Source organism: Acinonyx jubatus, chromosome C1, assembly GCF_027475565.1.
Source record: "Acinonyx jubatus isolate Ajub_Pintada_27869175 chromosome C1, VMU_Ajub_asm_v1.0, whole genome shotgun sequence".
NCBI classification, from domain to species: Eukaryota; Metazoa; Chordata; class Mammalia; order Carnivora; family Felidae; genus Acinonyx; species Acinonyx jubatus.
The window spans coordinates 51,400,755-51,416,994 of NC_069381.1; the positions used below are offsets into that span (position 1 = coordinate 51,400,755).

The 16,240-nt window shown below is 38.4% G+C and overlaps 1 protein-coding gene across 5 annotated transcripts in view; it reads left to right on the forward strand.

Moving 5' to 3' along the window:
- Positions 1 to 265: 265 nt before the first annotated feature.
- ALG6 (ALG6 alpha-1,3-glucosyltransferase) overlaps positions 266 to 16,240 on the forward strand; it is a 61,213-nt gene continuing 45,238 nt past the window's right edge. Inside the window, exons 1-4 of one of the 5 annotated variants that reach the window (XM_015078851.3) lie at positions 272 to 390; positions 1,308 to 1,406; positions 5,105 to 5,374; positions 15,885 to 15,969. In XM_015078851.3, coding sequence (XP_014934337.1) covers positions 5,293 to 5,374; positions 15,885 to 15,969 — 167 coding nt within the window. In that variant the 5' untranslated portion in view covers positions 272 to 390; positions 1,308 to 1,406; positions 5,105 to 5,292. The other 4 variants (XM_015078849.3, XM_015078852.3, XM_053214183.1 and 1 more) reach the window with 4 other exon arrangements.

The window sequence follows — 16,240 nt, forward strand, 5'->3', positions numbered from 1 at the left end:
CCGGTGGTGAGGACTAGCCAAGGGCTCTTCACTCTGTGGAGGGAGCCAGGACGCGCCCCTGACAGGAATCTGTGGACTAAGCAGCCGCTCGGGCCTTGGCCACCAGCCCGGGAAAGAAGAGCAAGGGGCTTTCCACCTGCCCTAAGCCTAACCCGGGGCCGGGAGGCCTCTCAGGTTCCGCCAGCCGGTGCTCCGCCTCCTAAACCGGCCACCTCCTCTCCGCGCCTTTTCCCCGCCCCTCCCCTCACGCTCGACGGGCTCGCCCCCGCGCCCGGCGCGCGCGTTCGCGGAGGCGGAAGACCGGAGAGGCGCTCTGCCGCGGGTGCGAGCGCGCAGGCGCCTCCTTGGGATAGCTGCGGGCGCGAATCCTAAGGTTCTACGGGCTGCGGGGTAAGAGGCCGGGACCCTAGGGTGTCTGGGCTGGTGGGTCAATGTGGGGCGGGGCGGGGGACTCGCGAAGCGCTGCGATCCGGTCGGCTGCTGGCAGCCCGGATCCCCAGCCTGGCTCCCGGTCCAGCCCCACTCAGAGGGGAGGCTGGCGAGGCCTCCCTACCTCAGCCTGCAGGCTCGCTTGGAAGTCGGGTGACTGGACGTGGGGATGGTGGTGGGACCCCTTGACTGCAGCGGCCTCGGCGCCCTTGTTCCTGCGGTCTTGAGGGTCTGGACCGCTGGAGAAAGGGAGGAGAAACGTTAGGATGGTCCCTTTCGCCAGACGTGCTCTTCTGGGATAGGCTCACACCCTAGGTGTTGTGTCCACCTTGGGGGAAGGACCTTTCAGAAAAAAGGAACAAATTCGGCCCTGGGGTGTGAACGACTGAGGTTTTTGCTTGTTTTTATTTTTCGTCGTAATGTACTCTGAGGAAAGTAGGACGGACACTTCTCTGCCACCTGCGTGAAAACTTCTTGGCGTGTGGATGGGTTAAACAGTTAACTGTACTTTGCTTTGCAGAGCCCTTTTTACTGTAAAGGAGAAGAGATCCGTTAAAAGTGTCATAATGTTTTTAGGCACACAGGACTCAGTAAAAATGGTACCTCCCCTCTTCATACACAGGAAGATCTCCATTCAGCAAATGTTTTATGAGTACTTGCTTTTTGCCAACATTGTTCTAAGTGCAGGGAACAGAGCCAACAGCTAAGAAAAGAAGATCTTTGCTTGCAGGGAGCTTATGTTCTGGTTGTCAAATAAATGTAATTTCCTCTTATGTTTTTTTTTTTTTTACTGGAATGTAACATATGTACCATAAAATACTCTACACCAATCGTAAGTTGTAACTTGCTGATTATGGTAAAGAAAATGCATCTTTTAGCCACCACTCGAATCAAGAAGCAGAACGTTCACAGCTTCTTCTGAGAAGACCTCCCTGGAAGACCTCTCCCAATCACCATCCTCTCTTTTCTCCGTAAAGGTAACCTCTTTAATGATTTCTAATACCATAGATTAGTTTTGTTATGAGCCTTTCATAAATGGAACCATATTATATGTACTCTTTAGTATGGAGCTTTTTTTTTTTTTTTTTAAGATTTTATTTTTAAGTAATCTATACACCAAGTGTGGGCTTGAACTCACAATTCCGAGATCAAGAGTCACAAACTCCACCAGCTGAGCCAGCCTGGTGTCCCTAAGATCTAGCTTTTTTTACCCATTATGTTTGTGAGATTATTCTATGTTGTGTTAAGAATACAATTTCTGATAGTGAAAAGAATTAAGAAGAAAATTAAAGAAGGTAATTGTACAAACAGTAAGAGGTGGAAACTTTAGTAAGGTGGTCAAGGATGAGCTTTCCCAGGGGATGACTTGAGACACAATATGAATGACAAAAGGTTAGCCAGTGAGCTGGGTAAAAGCATTCCACGCAGAGGAGAGGAACAGAGGGTAATAAATGAAACTGACAGGTTTTAGGAAGAGAGGGAAGACCTTGTAGGAAAGTGGGAGGAGATGAAATCTGAGAGGCAGGCAGGGGTCAGATGATAGAGGGTCTTACGTCTGGAGTATTTGCATTTTGTTCTAAGTGTAAAAAGATGTGCGGAAAAGATGTTTTTGATGCCCTTTAGTTTTAGCATGAGCCATTTGTGAAGGATCGGAAGTCCTGTCCATTTTATTCATCAAAGAAACCCCACAAAACTGGGTAACTGTTGGGAATTAGGGGAAACATTAACATGTTGGGAGACCAGATCTTTTGTATTGTCAGGATTTATATTAACTCAGACACATAATATGTTTCCAAAATCGATTTAGTATACACTTTAGAAATTAGTCATCTATTCTACACTCTAAAAATATTCTTTCAAGTAGTTGTTCAGCTTCTGTTAGAACCTGTTAAAGAGGAACTCCCTTTTTAAGAAGCAAATCATTTCATTTTTGAACAGCTTTAATCTTTAGAAAAGCTTTCCTAACACACACACACACACACACACACACACACACACACACACACACTTTATTTATTTATTTATTTTTACTTAAACTACTTATGGGCTGCCTGGCTGCCTGGCTCAGTTGGAAGAGCACGTGACTCTTGATTTCAGGGTTGTGAATTCGAGCCTCACATCGGGTGTAGAGATTACTAAAAACAGTAAGTAAATCTAAACTAGTTAAATTTTTTACTTTTATTTTTTATTTTTATTTGTTTTTGAATTTTTTACTTTGAAATCAAAATACCTGTAACACTGATTCTGGGTCCCTACAAAACTGACAGTTATAACCTGTTACTTGTTGTCTCCCTTTTAGTACTCAAGCAGTTGATTTTTGTACGTTTGTTTTTTCACATTTAAGTTCAGGGCTTTGAATTTATTTGAATTTATTCCTGTCATGATCTTTGGAGTTAGAGTTAGTCCATCATAATGTTCACATTTTCTTGGATGTGATTCTTTCATCCATCAGTTATCCCTTCCACCACTCTGCTCTTGGCAGACTTGATGAGCATCATATTAGTTAAGCATTATATTCTTTTTAAGTTCATTAAGATTATTTAGTGTTATTGGCAGTCTTATTTTTTGTTACTTAAGGTTCCTGGGGAAGTTCTTACATAGGATTTTCTGGAATTGTGGATAATTGACTTAACTTGATCATACTAGTGATTTAAATTTCCTAGATGCAGTATTAGTTAAGCTATATTTATTTTTTATTTTTTAAAAATGTTTATGTATTTTTTTGAGAGAGAGAGAGACAGAGGGTGAGCGGGAGAGGAGCAGAGAGAGAGGAAGACACAGAATCCTAAGCAGGCTCCAGACTCTGAGCCTGCAGCACAGAGCCTGATGCGGGGCTTGAACTCACAAACTGAGATCATGACCTGAGCCGAAGTCAGATGCTTAACTGACTGAGCCACCCAGGTGCCCCAATTTTTAAGTTTACTTATTTATTTTTGAGAGAGAGAGTGAGCCAGAGAGATAGAATATGAGTGAGGGGGTGAGCGCAGTGCAAAGAGAGGGAGAGAGAGAATTCCAAGCAGGCTCGTGCTGTCTGCATGGAGCCTGATACGGGATTCGGAACTCACAAACCATGAGATCATGACCTGAGCCAAAATCAAGAGTGGGATGCTTACCCAACTGAGCCACCCAGGCACCCCAGTTAAGCTGTAGTTTTAAATTGAGGAACTAACATTTGTAAAATCAATTTTAAACATGATATCTTGGTAAAGTAAATTGTTGTATTGCAGTTCTGGAATATATAGTGCAGCATATTGATAAAAAGGGCTTTTTGTGTTGGTCTAAAAAAGAATTTGGGGGCATCTGGGTGGCTCAGTCAATTAAGCATCCGTTTCTTGGTTTTGGCTTGGGTCGTGATCTCATGGTTCATGGGTTCAAGCCCCACGGTGCGCTCTCAGCTGACAGTGCAGTGCCTGCTTAGGATTCTCTCTTTCCCTCTCTGCCTCTCTCCTACCTCTCAAAATAAATAAATAAACTTAAAAATTTTTTGAATAGTTTGTAATGGCCTGTAACTTGTGTGAAATCCAGAGTCAACATTGGAAAGTGATTGAATTTTAATTTTTCTGCTTGCTTTGTTTCTGTGATAGAAGTTCTAGTGAACAGTAAAACAATTAAAAATGAATACAGTAGGAGGGAGGAAAGAGAAAGGAAATTTATATAATCCAAATTTGAATAATATATTTCCATAGCCTTATTTACCGCTTTGAGTCATTCCTCCTGATTGAGCTAGACTTCATTAGTTCTAGAGTTGACTTTGCTATATTTAAATAAGAGAATAACTTTTGTCACTATGTTGCATATCTGAAACTGATATAACACTGTATATTAACTCCCCTGGAATTAAAATAAAAAACTTAATAAAAAAGTAAATAAAACTAGTGTTTTATTACATTCTTAATTTTTTTCCCCCCAGTGGGTGGAATGTGCCAATTTTCCCCTAGTTTTTTCAGTTGACTTACTGTATTTTTCTGGTTATATTTAAAGTATATCCTGTGGTTAAAATGGCCCATGATTTTTTCAAAGCTTTTTTTACTTTTAAACCATCCAACCCAAGGAGAAAACTGAAGGGGAAAAAAAAAAAACCCATGGAAATGGTTAATTGCATTTTACTGCTTTTGTATTTTCTTTTAAGAGTTGGGGTTATTATTTATTCTTGTAAAGGTTCATTCTTTAAGGTAGAAAAATGGTGTGGTTAGTGAATGTATAGTTTGGAAGAAAAGAAGTAAAAATCAAACTACATGAATTACTTTAGTGGAACATTTTCTCAAACTAAGTAGAAAGATAAAATTTCTCTCTCTCTCTGTACCAAAAATAAAACATCCCTAAATTTACTTTTGTAGTCTTATTTTTACCTGTAGATAAACATGCTTTGGATGGAATTGACTCTTCTACTCTCTTGTTTTTCTTCACTCAGAAATATTCCCTCATAAGAACAGATCCTTACCATATCTTTAGATTTATTAAGTCCCATTTAACAGGGAGAGCTACCTTTTGAGGTGTATTTCCCAACTAGAAGACTAGGAAATAAGGAACTTTAAAACTACCTACTTTCCTCCTTGCCCCCACCTCCAATTCTGTGTGTTTCTACTTGGTTTAATGGATTTTTTGTTAGACTATGCTCAGCTAAATCTTGGTCTCTCTCTCTCTCTCTCTCTCTCTGTCTCTTTTTTTCTTCTAGGCTACTTCATAGACATAAAGATCAATATTTAACTGGAAAGGAAGCATCACTTAAAATTCTCTCAAACTCCTAATTCCAGGGAATTGATAACATTTCTCTGATGAAGAAAAGAAGTGCTACTGACTGCATGTTAAAAGTATTCTGGCACTGGTCCTGTTTTTTCCCCTCCCTAGATTTGAAGAAAAATTATGGAGAAATGTCACTTGATGACAATTGTGGTCTTAATAGGACTAACAGTACGGTGGACAGTTTCTCTTAATTCTTATTCAGGTAACACATTTTTACTGTTTAAAAGATGGGTAAATATTCCTTGACTAGTTTCTTCTTCATCTTCATCTTTGTTTCGTAATAGTTTATAGTTACCTGATTGGGACAGAGAAGAATTTGAGGCTTTATTGGTATGGTCAAGAAAATACATTTAAACATTAAATTCTAATATAAAGAATATGTATAAGAGCTTAATAGAAGCCTAGGCTTTGTGACATGAGAAAACAAAAATGTATTCTAATGAGGAAGACGACAAGTTGAGAAATGATTACATATTAGGCATCGAAGAGAGAACTGAGCTAAGCACCTCAGGGTGGGAGTGGAATCAAAGGAGGCTTTTTTTGTTTAGGGTAGAGAAGCCATGTTGCTAGACTGAAGGGAAGAGATCAGTGGAGAATAAGATTGGGAATGATGTGAGAGAAAGAGAGGGAGGAGAATTGCTGGTGTGTGGTCCTGGATAGGGAATAAGATTTGACTTAACCCTGTGAGTATTTATTTAGCACTGCTCATGTTCCAGGCACTGTGCTAGATGCTAGAAATACAAGGTGAATATCCAGTACTGAAGGGGGTCCGTATTTTAGTAGGTAAGCAGTCATGGTACCATGTGTTAATTATGACTAGAAGTATTTGTGAGGTACAAAGGTAACAGAAGTGCATGATGACGGTGCATTAGTGAAGACTTTTCAGAGAAGACGTTTGAGTTGAAGGTTTGAAAGATGACTTGGAATTTGCTAGGCAAATGACATGGGGAACATGTACAAAAACATGGTAGAATGAGAGCATGGTTTTAAGTAGTCAGTATTGGAGTAGCATCAGAAGAAGGAACAAAAAGGATGGGGAGGGAGTGGCTCGAGATTAAGCTATGCAATTAGGTTGGCAAATTACTTGTATTTTAGAGAAATAGCTTTCATTGTAATGAAAAAGGATTGTAGGAAGCAGGTTGGAGGTAAAGAGACAAATGACACAATCATAATAATAGAAGTATGAGCTACTATTTTTTAAGTATTTACCATATGCTAGACACTGAGTATTTTGTTGTGCTTACCACAACCACTGAAGGTAAGTAGTAGTACCTGTAATTTACAAATGGAAAATGTGACAACTGATAAATGACAGTGGGGATTCAAATATAGTTGTATTTTATTCCAAAATCAATATATGACACTGCTCTGTGGCTTCTGAGAAAGAAGTCCTGAAGCAAGCCAGTTAAAAAGATGCATAAATGAATTTGAGGAATATTGAAGTAAAATCACTTGGATGCAGCAGTAGACTTGGGTTCAAATCTTAGATCTTCCACCCTCACCCGTTAGTGCCTGATCTTGGGGAAGTTACTTAATCTCCATGAACCTCTTACAAAGGTACCTCTACTATAAAGTGGGAATATTAATATGTCTTTTAACAAGATTGTGGGGATTACTTGAGATACTATGCATGAAATGTATTTTCTTTTTTAATAGTGTAGGAATATAATCAGCATATTGATGGTTCACAACTATTATCTTGTTTGATCCTTACATTAGATCATTTAACCCCAGAATGTTTATTGTCTGCTGTGCAGCAAAAATATGTCTTACTGGTGATCAAGTCTTTAGGTCTGACTTTTAGGGTGACAAGAATAATAAATAGTATCTTCCTATGATACTGTGATTTATAAAAAAAAATATATGTTTGGTCTTTGTCCTTCTGGCACAGAGCCCCTAAAAATCCCTTGGAATTTTCTAAGTGAAAGTGAAAAATTGTCTTTTCTTATAGTAATGTTGACTTTTGGACCCACCTAAGGATGGAGGCTGGTTTCCAGGAAAACCAAATCTTATGATTAGAGGGTTAGAACTTTCAGTCCCACCCTCTGATTTCCAGGGAGGGGAGAGGGGCTTGAATCAGTCACCAATAATAAAGCTTTCATAACCCAAAAGGAGGATGGCGTTTGGAGAGCTTCCAGGTTGATGAGCACATGGAGATTCAGGGGGAACGGAAGCTCAGCACCTTTGCCCACACCTTGCTCTATGCATCTCTTCCATCTGCTGTTTTGAGTTATATCCGTTTATAATAAACTGGTAATCTAGTAACTAAATGTTTCTCTGAGTTCTGAGAGATGCTCTAGCAAATTAATTGGACCAAAGGAGGAGGTTGTGGGAGCATCTGATATATATAGCCAGTCTGTCAGAAGCTCAAGTAATAGCCTAGACTTGTGATTGGCATCCAGAGTTGGAGGGGCTCGTTGGAACCTCCAGTCTATAGCTAGTGTGTCAGAATCTGGGCTGGTGACTGGCATCAGACGTGGAGGGAGGGGGCAGGCTTACAGTACTGAACCCATAACCTGTGGAATCTGATGCTGTCTCTGTAGATAGTGTCAGAATTCAGTTGAATTGTAGGACATGGAGTTGGTGTCTGAGAATTGCTTGTTGGATGTGTGGGGGAACCCCCCGTAACCCACATTGTAATTGGGTCCCTGAATCACCCTATCACTTCCCTAGAGAAGTTCGCAGTCAAGTGGGCAGGGTGGACTTGAAAATACGTTCTACGTTAAAATAAACGAGGTAGACTGGGAACACAGGAGACTTGTAATTCAGACAAGAAAGGCTTAGAGTATAACGTTAAGGATAACAAACATTAAGTTTGTTCTGAAAGCGAGGGAAGGATTTACTAGGCAGAAGAGGAATCCTTTTTTCTTGGTTAGAACCAAAATAGGCAGGTCCTATTTCGTTCAGTTTCTCTGTAAGCTTAACACTCAACCTGAGATTTTGCAAATAAAGTGTAAGAGATGAACCAGAAAACATTTGTGCCAGTTCCTAGAGCAAATTTTATCTTGGTCATGCTTTCTAAGCTTTTTTAGTATTGAGGCAGTTCCCTAGTGGGAGGGTCCCTATTACCCTATATACGTCACAAGTTTTGAATTTTTGTCAGTCCAGCATGTGTGAAATGATATTTTGTTGTGGTTTTAATTTGAATTTCCTTCATTACTAAAAGATTGAGCATATTTTCATGTTTACTGGCCATTTATATTTCCTTTTCTGGGATAGTTGCTGTGCCATTTGTACATTTCTATTAGATTCTTTTTTCTAACATAATCTGTATTTTTTTGTTTTGTTTTTTCTCATGAATTCTATATTCTGGAAGCTAACTTTTGTATAACTTGTAAATATCTTTTCCAAGTTTATGGATTATCTTTTCACATCTTAAGGTGTCTTGATGAACAGGATAAAATAATGGAATTAATCTTTTTCCTTTATGATTTGTGCTTTTTGTATCTTTAATAAACCCTTCCCTACTCCAGTGACAAAGGTATTTTCCTAAAATTTTCTTCTAAAAGTTTTAAGATTTGTCTTTTCTATTTAAGTCCTTATCTCCTGAAAATTGAATTTTGTGTATAACATGTCATCTAGGGATTTATTTTTAATTCTTTTTCACATGGATAATTAGTTGTTTTAACCCATTTATTGAGAAGTGTATTCTTCCCCACTAATCTGCATTACCAGCTCTATCTCAGGTTTTTATATATGCATGGGTCTGTTTCTGACTCTTCATTCTGATAAATTGGTCCAGTACCGCAGTGTCTTATTACTATAATTTTACAGTACATCTTGATATATTATGAGTCAAATTCTCCCACCTGATAGTTCCACTTCAGGATGGTCTTAGCTATTGTGGGCTTTGCTCTTTCATTTTGCAGAAGGCAGAATTTCGAAAACGACCTCCCAAAGATGTCCTGCCCCATTCCCCAGAACTATGAAAATGAGATCCCACTTTTTTTGCTCAGTATATCTTTTTCTTTCCTTTTTTTTTCAGTATATCTTTTTCTACCCTTTTACCCTTCACCTCTAAATCCCTGTGATTTAGACTTGACTAACCAGTTCCCCTCCTTAATTCCACTTTCTCTTGCTAGTTTGCAAGTTGTACTTTTATTTTGTTCTTTCAAGGTGTGGTGTGGAGATTTTCACATACATATTTAACTTAAGAAAGTCTAAAATTAAATTTTTTTTAATGTTTATTTATTTTGAGAGAGAGCTAGAGAGTGAGCAGGGGAGGGACAGAGAGAGGGGGACAGACTGGCCTTCAGTGTCAAGTTCTAGACATGTCAAGTAGGGTGAAAATTAAAAATAGACAAAAGATCTCTAGGAGGCCAATGTGAGCCTTCTTATTGTCAGACTATAATAAATTGAGGGCTAAATGGTAGTTACCAAGTGGACATAATGGATTTTAGGAAGTTTGTGAATGGAAGAAGGGAGCTAGAATGGGGTAAGGAGGTCAGAGGAAAAGCCCAGTTAAAAGTTGTTATGTAAAATATATAGTTTATGTTACCTTTGCTTTCAGCCCATAACTGGCACATGGGACGGTCATCTCCTTTTCTTCCTTCAGCACTATTTTATTCCTGATCATTATTTAGTTTGTAATCCTAATTATAATTTTCCTTTAGTCTTCTGATTTTGACAGATATATTATTTTCTTTGAACTTTTCTTGTTGAGGTAAAGTTGAAAAAACTAAGGGTATAGAGTAGAATAATTTAAGAAATCACACTATTTCAGTATTACTGGCATATATAATCAGATGCTTAATGGGAATTGAATAGAGGACATCAAGCATATATAATACTTTTCTATCTTTGTGACTTACATACATTATTTATTGTAACATTTCTCTCCTAAACTCTGACCTTACTCAGTTACTCCCCTTATCTGAAAAACAGGACTCTTGGGGCACCAGGGTGGCTCAGTCGGTTAAGCATCTGACTCTGTTTCGGCTCAGGTCATTATCTCATGGTTTTGTGAGTTCAAGCCCTGCCTCAGGCTCTGTGCTGGCAATGAGGAGCCTGCTTGGGATTCCCTCTCTCTCTCTCTCTCTCTCTCTCTCTCTCTCTCCCTCTCCCCCCCTCCCTCTCCCTCTCCCTCTCCCTCTCCCTCTCCCTCTCCCTCTCCCTCTCCCTCTCCCTCTCCCCCTCCCCCTCCCCCTCCCCCCTCCCCCTCAATTCCCCCCCCCCCCTCTCCCTCTCTCTCTCTGCCCCTCCTCTACTCATGCTGTCTCTGTCTCTCTCAAAAATAAATAAATAAATAAAAACACCAGGACTCCTGCTTATTTTAAACTTTGCTTTAATTAAGTAATTAAATTTTTTTAATGTTTATTTATTTTTGAGACAGGGAGAGACAGAGCATGAACGGGGGAGGGTCAGAGAGAGAGGGAGACAGAATCTGAAACAGGCTCCAGGCTCTGAGCTGTCAGCACAGAGCCCGACGCGGGGCTCGAACTCACGGACCACGAGATCATGACCTGAGCCGAAGTCGGATGCTTAACCGACTGAGCCACCCAGGCGCCCCAATTAATTAAATTTTTAAGTAGGCTCCACTCTCATAGTGGAGCCCAGTGTGGTGTTCGAACTCACAGCCCTGAGATCAAGACCTGAGCTGAGGTCAAGAGTTGGACACTTAACTGACTGAGCCACCCAGGTGCCCCTAAACTTCACTCTTAAATAGGCCCATAAGAAAGTCAGCATAATAAAATTACTTTTGGATTACTGTATAGGAAAAGTATTGTTATTGTACAGTAGTAGAATATTTGTAGGCTCTTTCTTAGGTGGTTGTATGTTTCTGTCATTTTTTAGATGAGAAGAATAAAATGCTAAGCACTAAGAAAAATTGTGATTTTGAGTTATTAACCCCATCATAAAGAATATAACATTTTTAGCACTCATGTGTGAAGAACTTTTATGTCATAGGAGGCTGGGAGAATTAAAGAATTAAGTATGACATCTGTGATTCTGCTAAGATTTTTTTCTCTCAATTAGAATACTTTTTTTGTTATCATAATTTCTTTTTAACATGCTTATTCTCGTTTGCATTTCATTTATCTTCTTTTAAGATTGTAATTAGGAAGCACTCAAGTAAGGAAGCTCAGGTTAGCTTGCTTAGTATTAGTCCATTGTTTCTCCTTTGGAAATGCATATATTGTATAGCCAAACTACTTATGTGTATTGTAATTTAAATTTTTCTAGAATGTGTACTTACATGTTTACATTATACTCCTTACTTGAGTGCTGCTTATGTAGTTAGTTTTTACAGACCTAGAAGTAATGAGTAAAGATTTTTTAAAAAAGATTTTATTTTTATGTAATCTCTGTACCCAACGTGGGGCTTGAATTTACCTTGAAATCAAGTGTTGCATGCTCTACTGACTGAGCCAGCCAGGCACCCCAAAATATTGAATAAATCTTGCCTTGTTACTTTTAAACAAGCTTTGGGGAGGAAACAAATTCTTTTTATTTATTTATTTTTGTTTAAAGTTTATGTTTTAGTACTCTTCACCCATTGTGGGACTAGAACTTATGATCCTGAGATCAAGTGTTGCATGCGTCACTGACTAAACCAGCCAGGAGCCTGGGGAGGAAACAAATTCTGATGTTAGTGTGTTTCTTATTTCTTGTAGAGATTCACAGTTCCTCTGTACTTGGTCCAACTGTTACTGATGTTTTTTGAGCAAATAGCAACACTTGAACGAAGGAAAGTTATTTTATTCTAATACCCCTTTTCCCCTAAGTTGTATTGGTTGTTTAGGAGGAATAGGCCATTGAGAATCTTTTTTTTTTCTTTTTTTTCCCCCAACATATCAATCATTGTTAAAGTATGAGCGTGCTCTATTTAACTGGTTAGCTTCTCTCAACTTCCCCATTGCTATATATAATGTTTCTTGTTACTCACCAAGAACGTATCAAAAGAGGATTTTGTTCTGGAAAATTTTAGCCAAATTCTTTTCTCTTAGAATGTTTAAAATTTAAATGTAAAGGCAGTTAGAATGTATTGTTATCAAAGAAACTACTTTTAAAATTATAACATAATTCTGAATAGTTCAATAATTTATAAAATGAACATTTAAGTGGTGTTTAAGCCCATTTCCCTGAGAACAAGACAAAACTGAAACTCTGTGGATACGTATTAGTGTGTTTTCTTTATGTAATTCTGATTCTCCTGTAAATGAATTTGTAGAATTAATCACTGTGGAAGGAATCCTTTTTGTCCTTCCCAGGTGAAGCTCCCATAGGTACAGTTGGGTTGTCCTTCTGGGTTGCTTTAAGGGCACTTTAGCAGTTTTAAAAACTTAAGTACTAATTTCATAGCCAGTGTCAGCTGGATTTATTGAAGTAGGTCAGACTCTGGATAGAAACTTGTTTCTCAACCCTAAAGAGAGTCATTATCCATTCTTCTATTTGTTAGAGAATGGTAATAAATTCTTCCGCATTGACCACAAGTCTAGAGCAATTTCAGAAAATCTAGATAGTTGGATTTTTTCAGGTATAGAAAATTACCTGAGATCCTCTCTGACTTTTATTATCCCCATGGAGCTAAACAAAAAATAAAGGCAAATAAACAAAAAATAGAAATCAGTTCCAACCCCCCCTCTCCCCCAAAAGAAGCCATAGACCATGGTTGTATTCTTTAAAATAGAAACAAACAGGGGCACTTGGGTGGCTCAGTCGGTTAAGCATCTGACTTCAGCTCAGGTCATGATCTCACGGTTTGTGGGTTCTAGCCCTGCATCGGGCTCTGTGCTGACGGCTTGGAGCCTGGAGCCTGCTTTGGATTCTGTGTCTTCCTTGATCTCTGTCCCTCCCCTCCTTATTCTCTTTCTCTCTCTCTCCTAAAAATGAATAAATATTAAAAAAGAAATGAAACACATGCATTTCTATCCTGTAAAATAGACATACAAAAATTGCAATTAATTCATTGGGGATATATTTTTCCTTTTTAAAAAAAAATTACAGGTCAATTTAATTAAGTTTTTTTTTAAGTTTATTTAGGTTGAAAGAGTGAGCGCAAGTTGGGGAGGGGCAGAGAGAGAATCCCAAGCAGGCTGCATTTCCTCAGCGTGGAGCCCAACCCAGGGCTTGAACTTATGAACCATGAGATGATGATCTGAACCAAAATCAAAAGTCTGACACTTAGTCACCCAGGTGTCCCGATTAAATACATTTTTAATGAAAGTATGCACTATATGCTTAGCAATATGTTTCCTTTGAACTCTGGAAAATCACATTCTCTTGTGTTCATAGAAACGAAAATTCTTACTTGGGTAGCAGTTAGGAAATTGTATAGTCATGTGACAAAATATGTGATACTGAAAATACATTATAAGGAGTCAATAATCAGTGAACAGTGTGTGTGTGTGTGTGTTTTTAATTTATTTAGAGAGAGAGAGAGTGAGTACAGGAGGGGCAGAGAGAGGGAGAGAGACAATCCCAAGCAGGCTCTGTGCTGTCCTCCACGTGGGGCTTGAATTTACAAACCGTGAGATCATGACTTGAGTTGAAACCAAGAGTCAGACGCTTAATATGCTGAGCCACCCAGGTGCTTCAGTGAACAATGTGTTTTTAATTTATAAGGGAAGGTTTCATGAAGGATTCGGAATTTGAGATGGTTCTTGGAAGTTGGATATGAGTTATTGTAAGGGATATATAAATAGGGAGTAAGTAGCATGAACAGAGGCTTGGAATTTCAAAGTGTCAGACAATAACTTAAAAATGTTTTGGGCAAGAACCAATAGATGGGCACTGTGTTAAAATAGTTGGCATAATTACTTGGTTTGCCATCACAGATGGCACAGTTGCACATCTGGTTAAGTGGAAAATTGGACTCAAAATTTCAAATCTCTTCAACTTGAAGTCCTTGCTATATCACACAGGTTGTCTCAACATCTATGCTTCAACATCATTTATTGAGAATCTAGTAGGTGCCATTACATCTGAGAATACAAAAATGAACAAGATATGGTACTTTTTTTTGAGAGAGAGACAGGAGTGTGTGTGTGTGTGTGTGTGTGTACATATGTCTGTGTACTGTGGGTAATTCCTTGTGACAGTCACTCTTTATATATGCTTTGGAGATGTTAATCTGCTTTTCCCATGATTATCTCAACAGTGGGGTTATCTCCTTGGGTGGATATGCTAGCCATTTAAGAATATTGGTATAGTATAGCCATTAAATGCACAAAACCCTATTTAACATAATTTCCAAAGCTGGAGAAAATATGATTTGGATTTGAGTGAACTTTAGTACATCATTCTCCAGTGTGAAATTAATTATTCCCGGTGGATTAATGAGTATATTTGATTGTATGTGATTTTCAATTGCAGATTTAAAAACCTATGACTCAAGGTGTCTGGGTTTCTGACAATTTTTTAGTCACCTGCTAGTTAAATAGTGGATGTTCACAATTTTCGAATGGAATTACCTTTATGTCATTTAACATGACTTAAGGTTAATAACCCACTCACACACGTTGCCAACAATATAAAACTGGATTATGGAGCCAGTTTGCCTGGGTTGAAATCCAGACCCTGCTACTTAATGCCTGGGTGACCATTGCCTCTCTTTTCACCTGTAAAGTAGGGATACTAATAATACTTCATTGTTGTATCTGGCACATATTAAGTGCTATCAATTGTTAAAGATCTCTTATTCCGTATTTGCTATTTTGAAATAAAAAAAGCCGAAACTGATAGTTTTTATGTCACTTATTTGACAGCAAAGCCTGACCTAACTAATGTCTTTTTCTTTTTTTAAAATTTGTTTTAATGTTTATTCATTTCTGAGAGACAGAGAAAGAGTGTGAGCGGGGGAGGGGCAGAAAGAGGGAGACACAGAATCTGAAGCAGCTCCAGGCTCTGAGCTGTCAGCACAGACCCCGGATGAGGGACTGGAACTCATGAATGATGAGATCATGACCTTAGCCGAAGTCAGACGCTTAACCCTCTGAGCCACCCAGGTGCCTCTACTAATGTCTTTATAACATATAGTATGTTTTGGTTCTGTACTGAGCCTTGTTATTTGTATTTAGTTTGCAAAAGCCCTTTGTAAAGTATAGATACTCATTTTTATTGTTTTATGATACTTAGTGGACAGTCTTTCTCGTGAAGTAAAAATAAACTTGGATATTTTAAAATTAGTATTATTAACTAATTAATGTTAATAATATCTTGTATTTATTGAATGTTTACTGTGTGCCACATCCTTTACTGGGTATTTTATATCATTATCTTACATATTCCGGTAGTTTTCCAGGTAGTTCTTGTTTTTAATGGGTTGAGGTTTAGGGAAGTTAAGTAATTTGTCCAAGATCACTCAGTCACTCTGTGTGCTAACAGTGATAGGATTCAGACCTCATCTCTGCTGTTTTTGGTAATGTCTGTGATTCTTTTCTTTAACCTACACTACCTCTATAATTTAGAACATTTTTGGTGTGACTGGGTGGCTCAGTCAGGTGTCCGACTCTTGATCTCAGCTCAGGTCATGATCTCACGGTTCGTGAGTCCCAGCCCCGCATCGGGCTCTGTGCTGACAGCATGGAGCCTGCTTAGGATACCCACTCTGTCTCTATTTCTCTGTTCCTCCTCGACTTATGCTCTCACTCTCTCTCTCAAAATAAATAAATAAGTTAAAAAAAATTTTGTTTTAAATTTTTCATGAGGAAATAAAATCATTGATATATTAAAGTATATTGTTGTCTGGCTGTTTTTACCTTTCATATTAGGTGCTGGAAAACCCCCTATGTTTGGTGATTATGAAGCTCAGAGACACTGGCAAGAAATTACTTTTAATTTACCCATCAAACAATGGTATGGATAATTTTAACTTGATTTTATTGTTTATCATAGTTAATACAGATTATTTGAAGATACGTAGGGAAATGTATATAAAAGGAATATATATTCAAGGAAAATATGCTATTCCTCTTCAGCATACTCATTTTCCTGTATACTGATACCACTTATTACCTTGTATATTATAGGCTCATATTTAAAGTTTCATACTCCTGAAAGTTACCCATGTACTCAGCAGCTAAAATATGATGAGAACTTTGAGGAAAGAACACTGTATGCTTTAGAA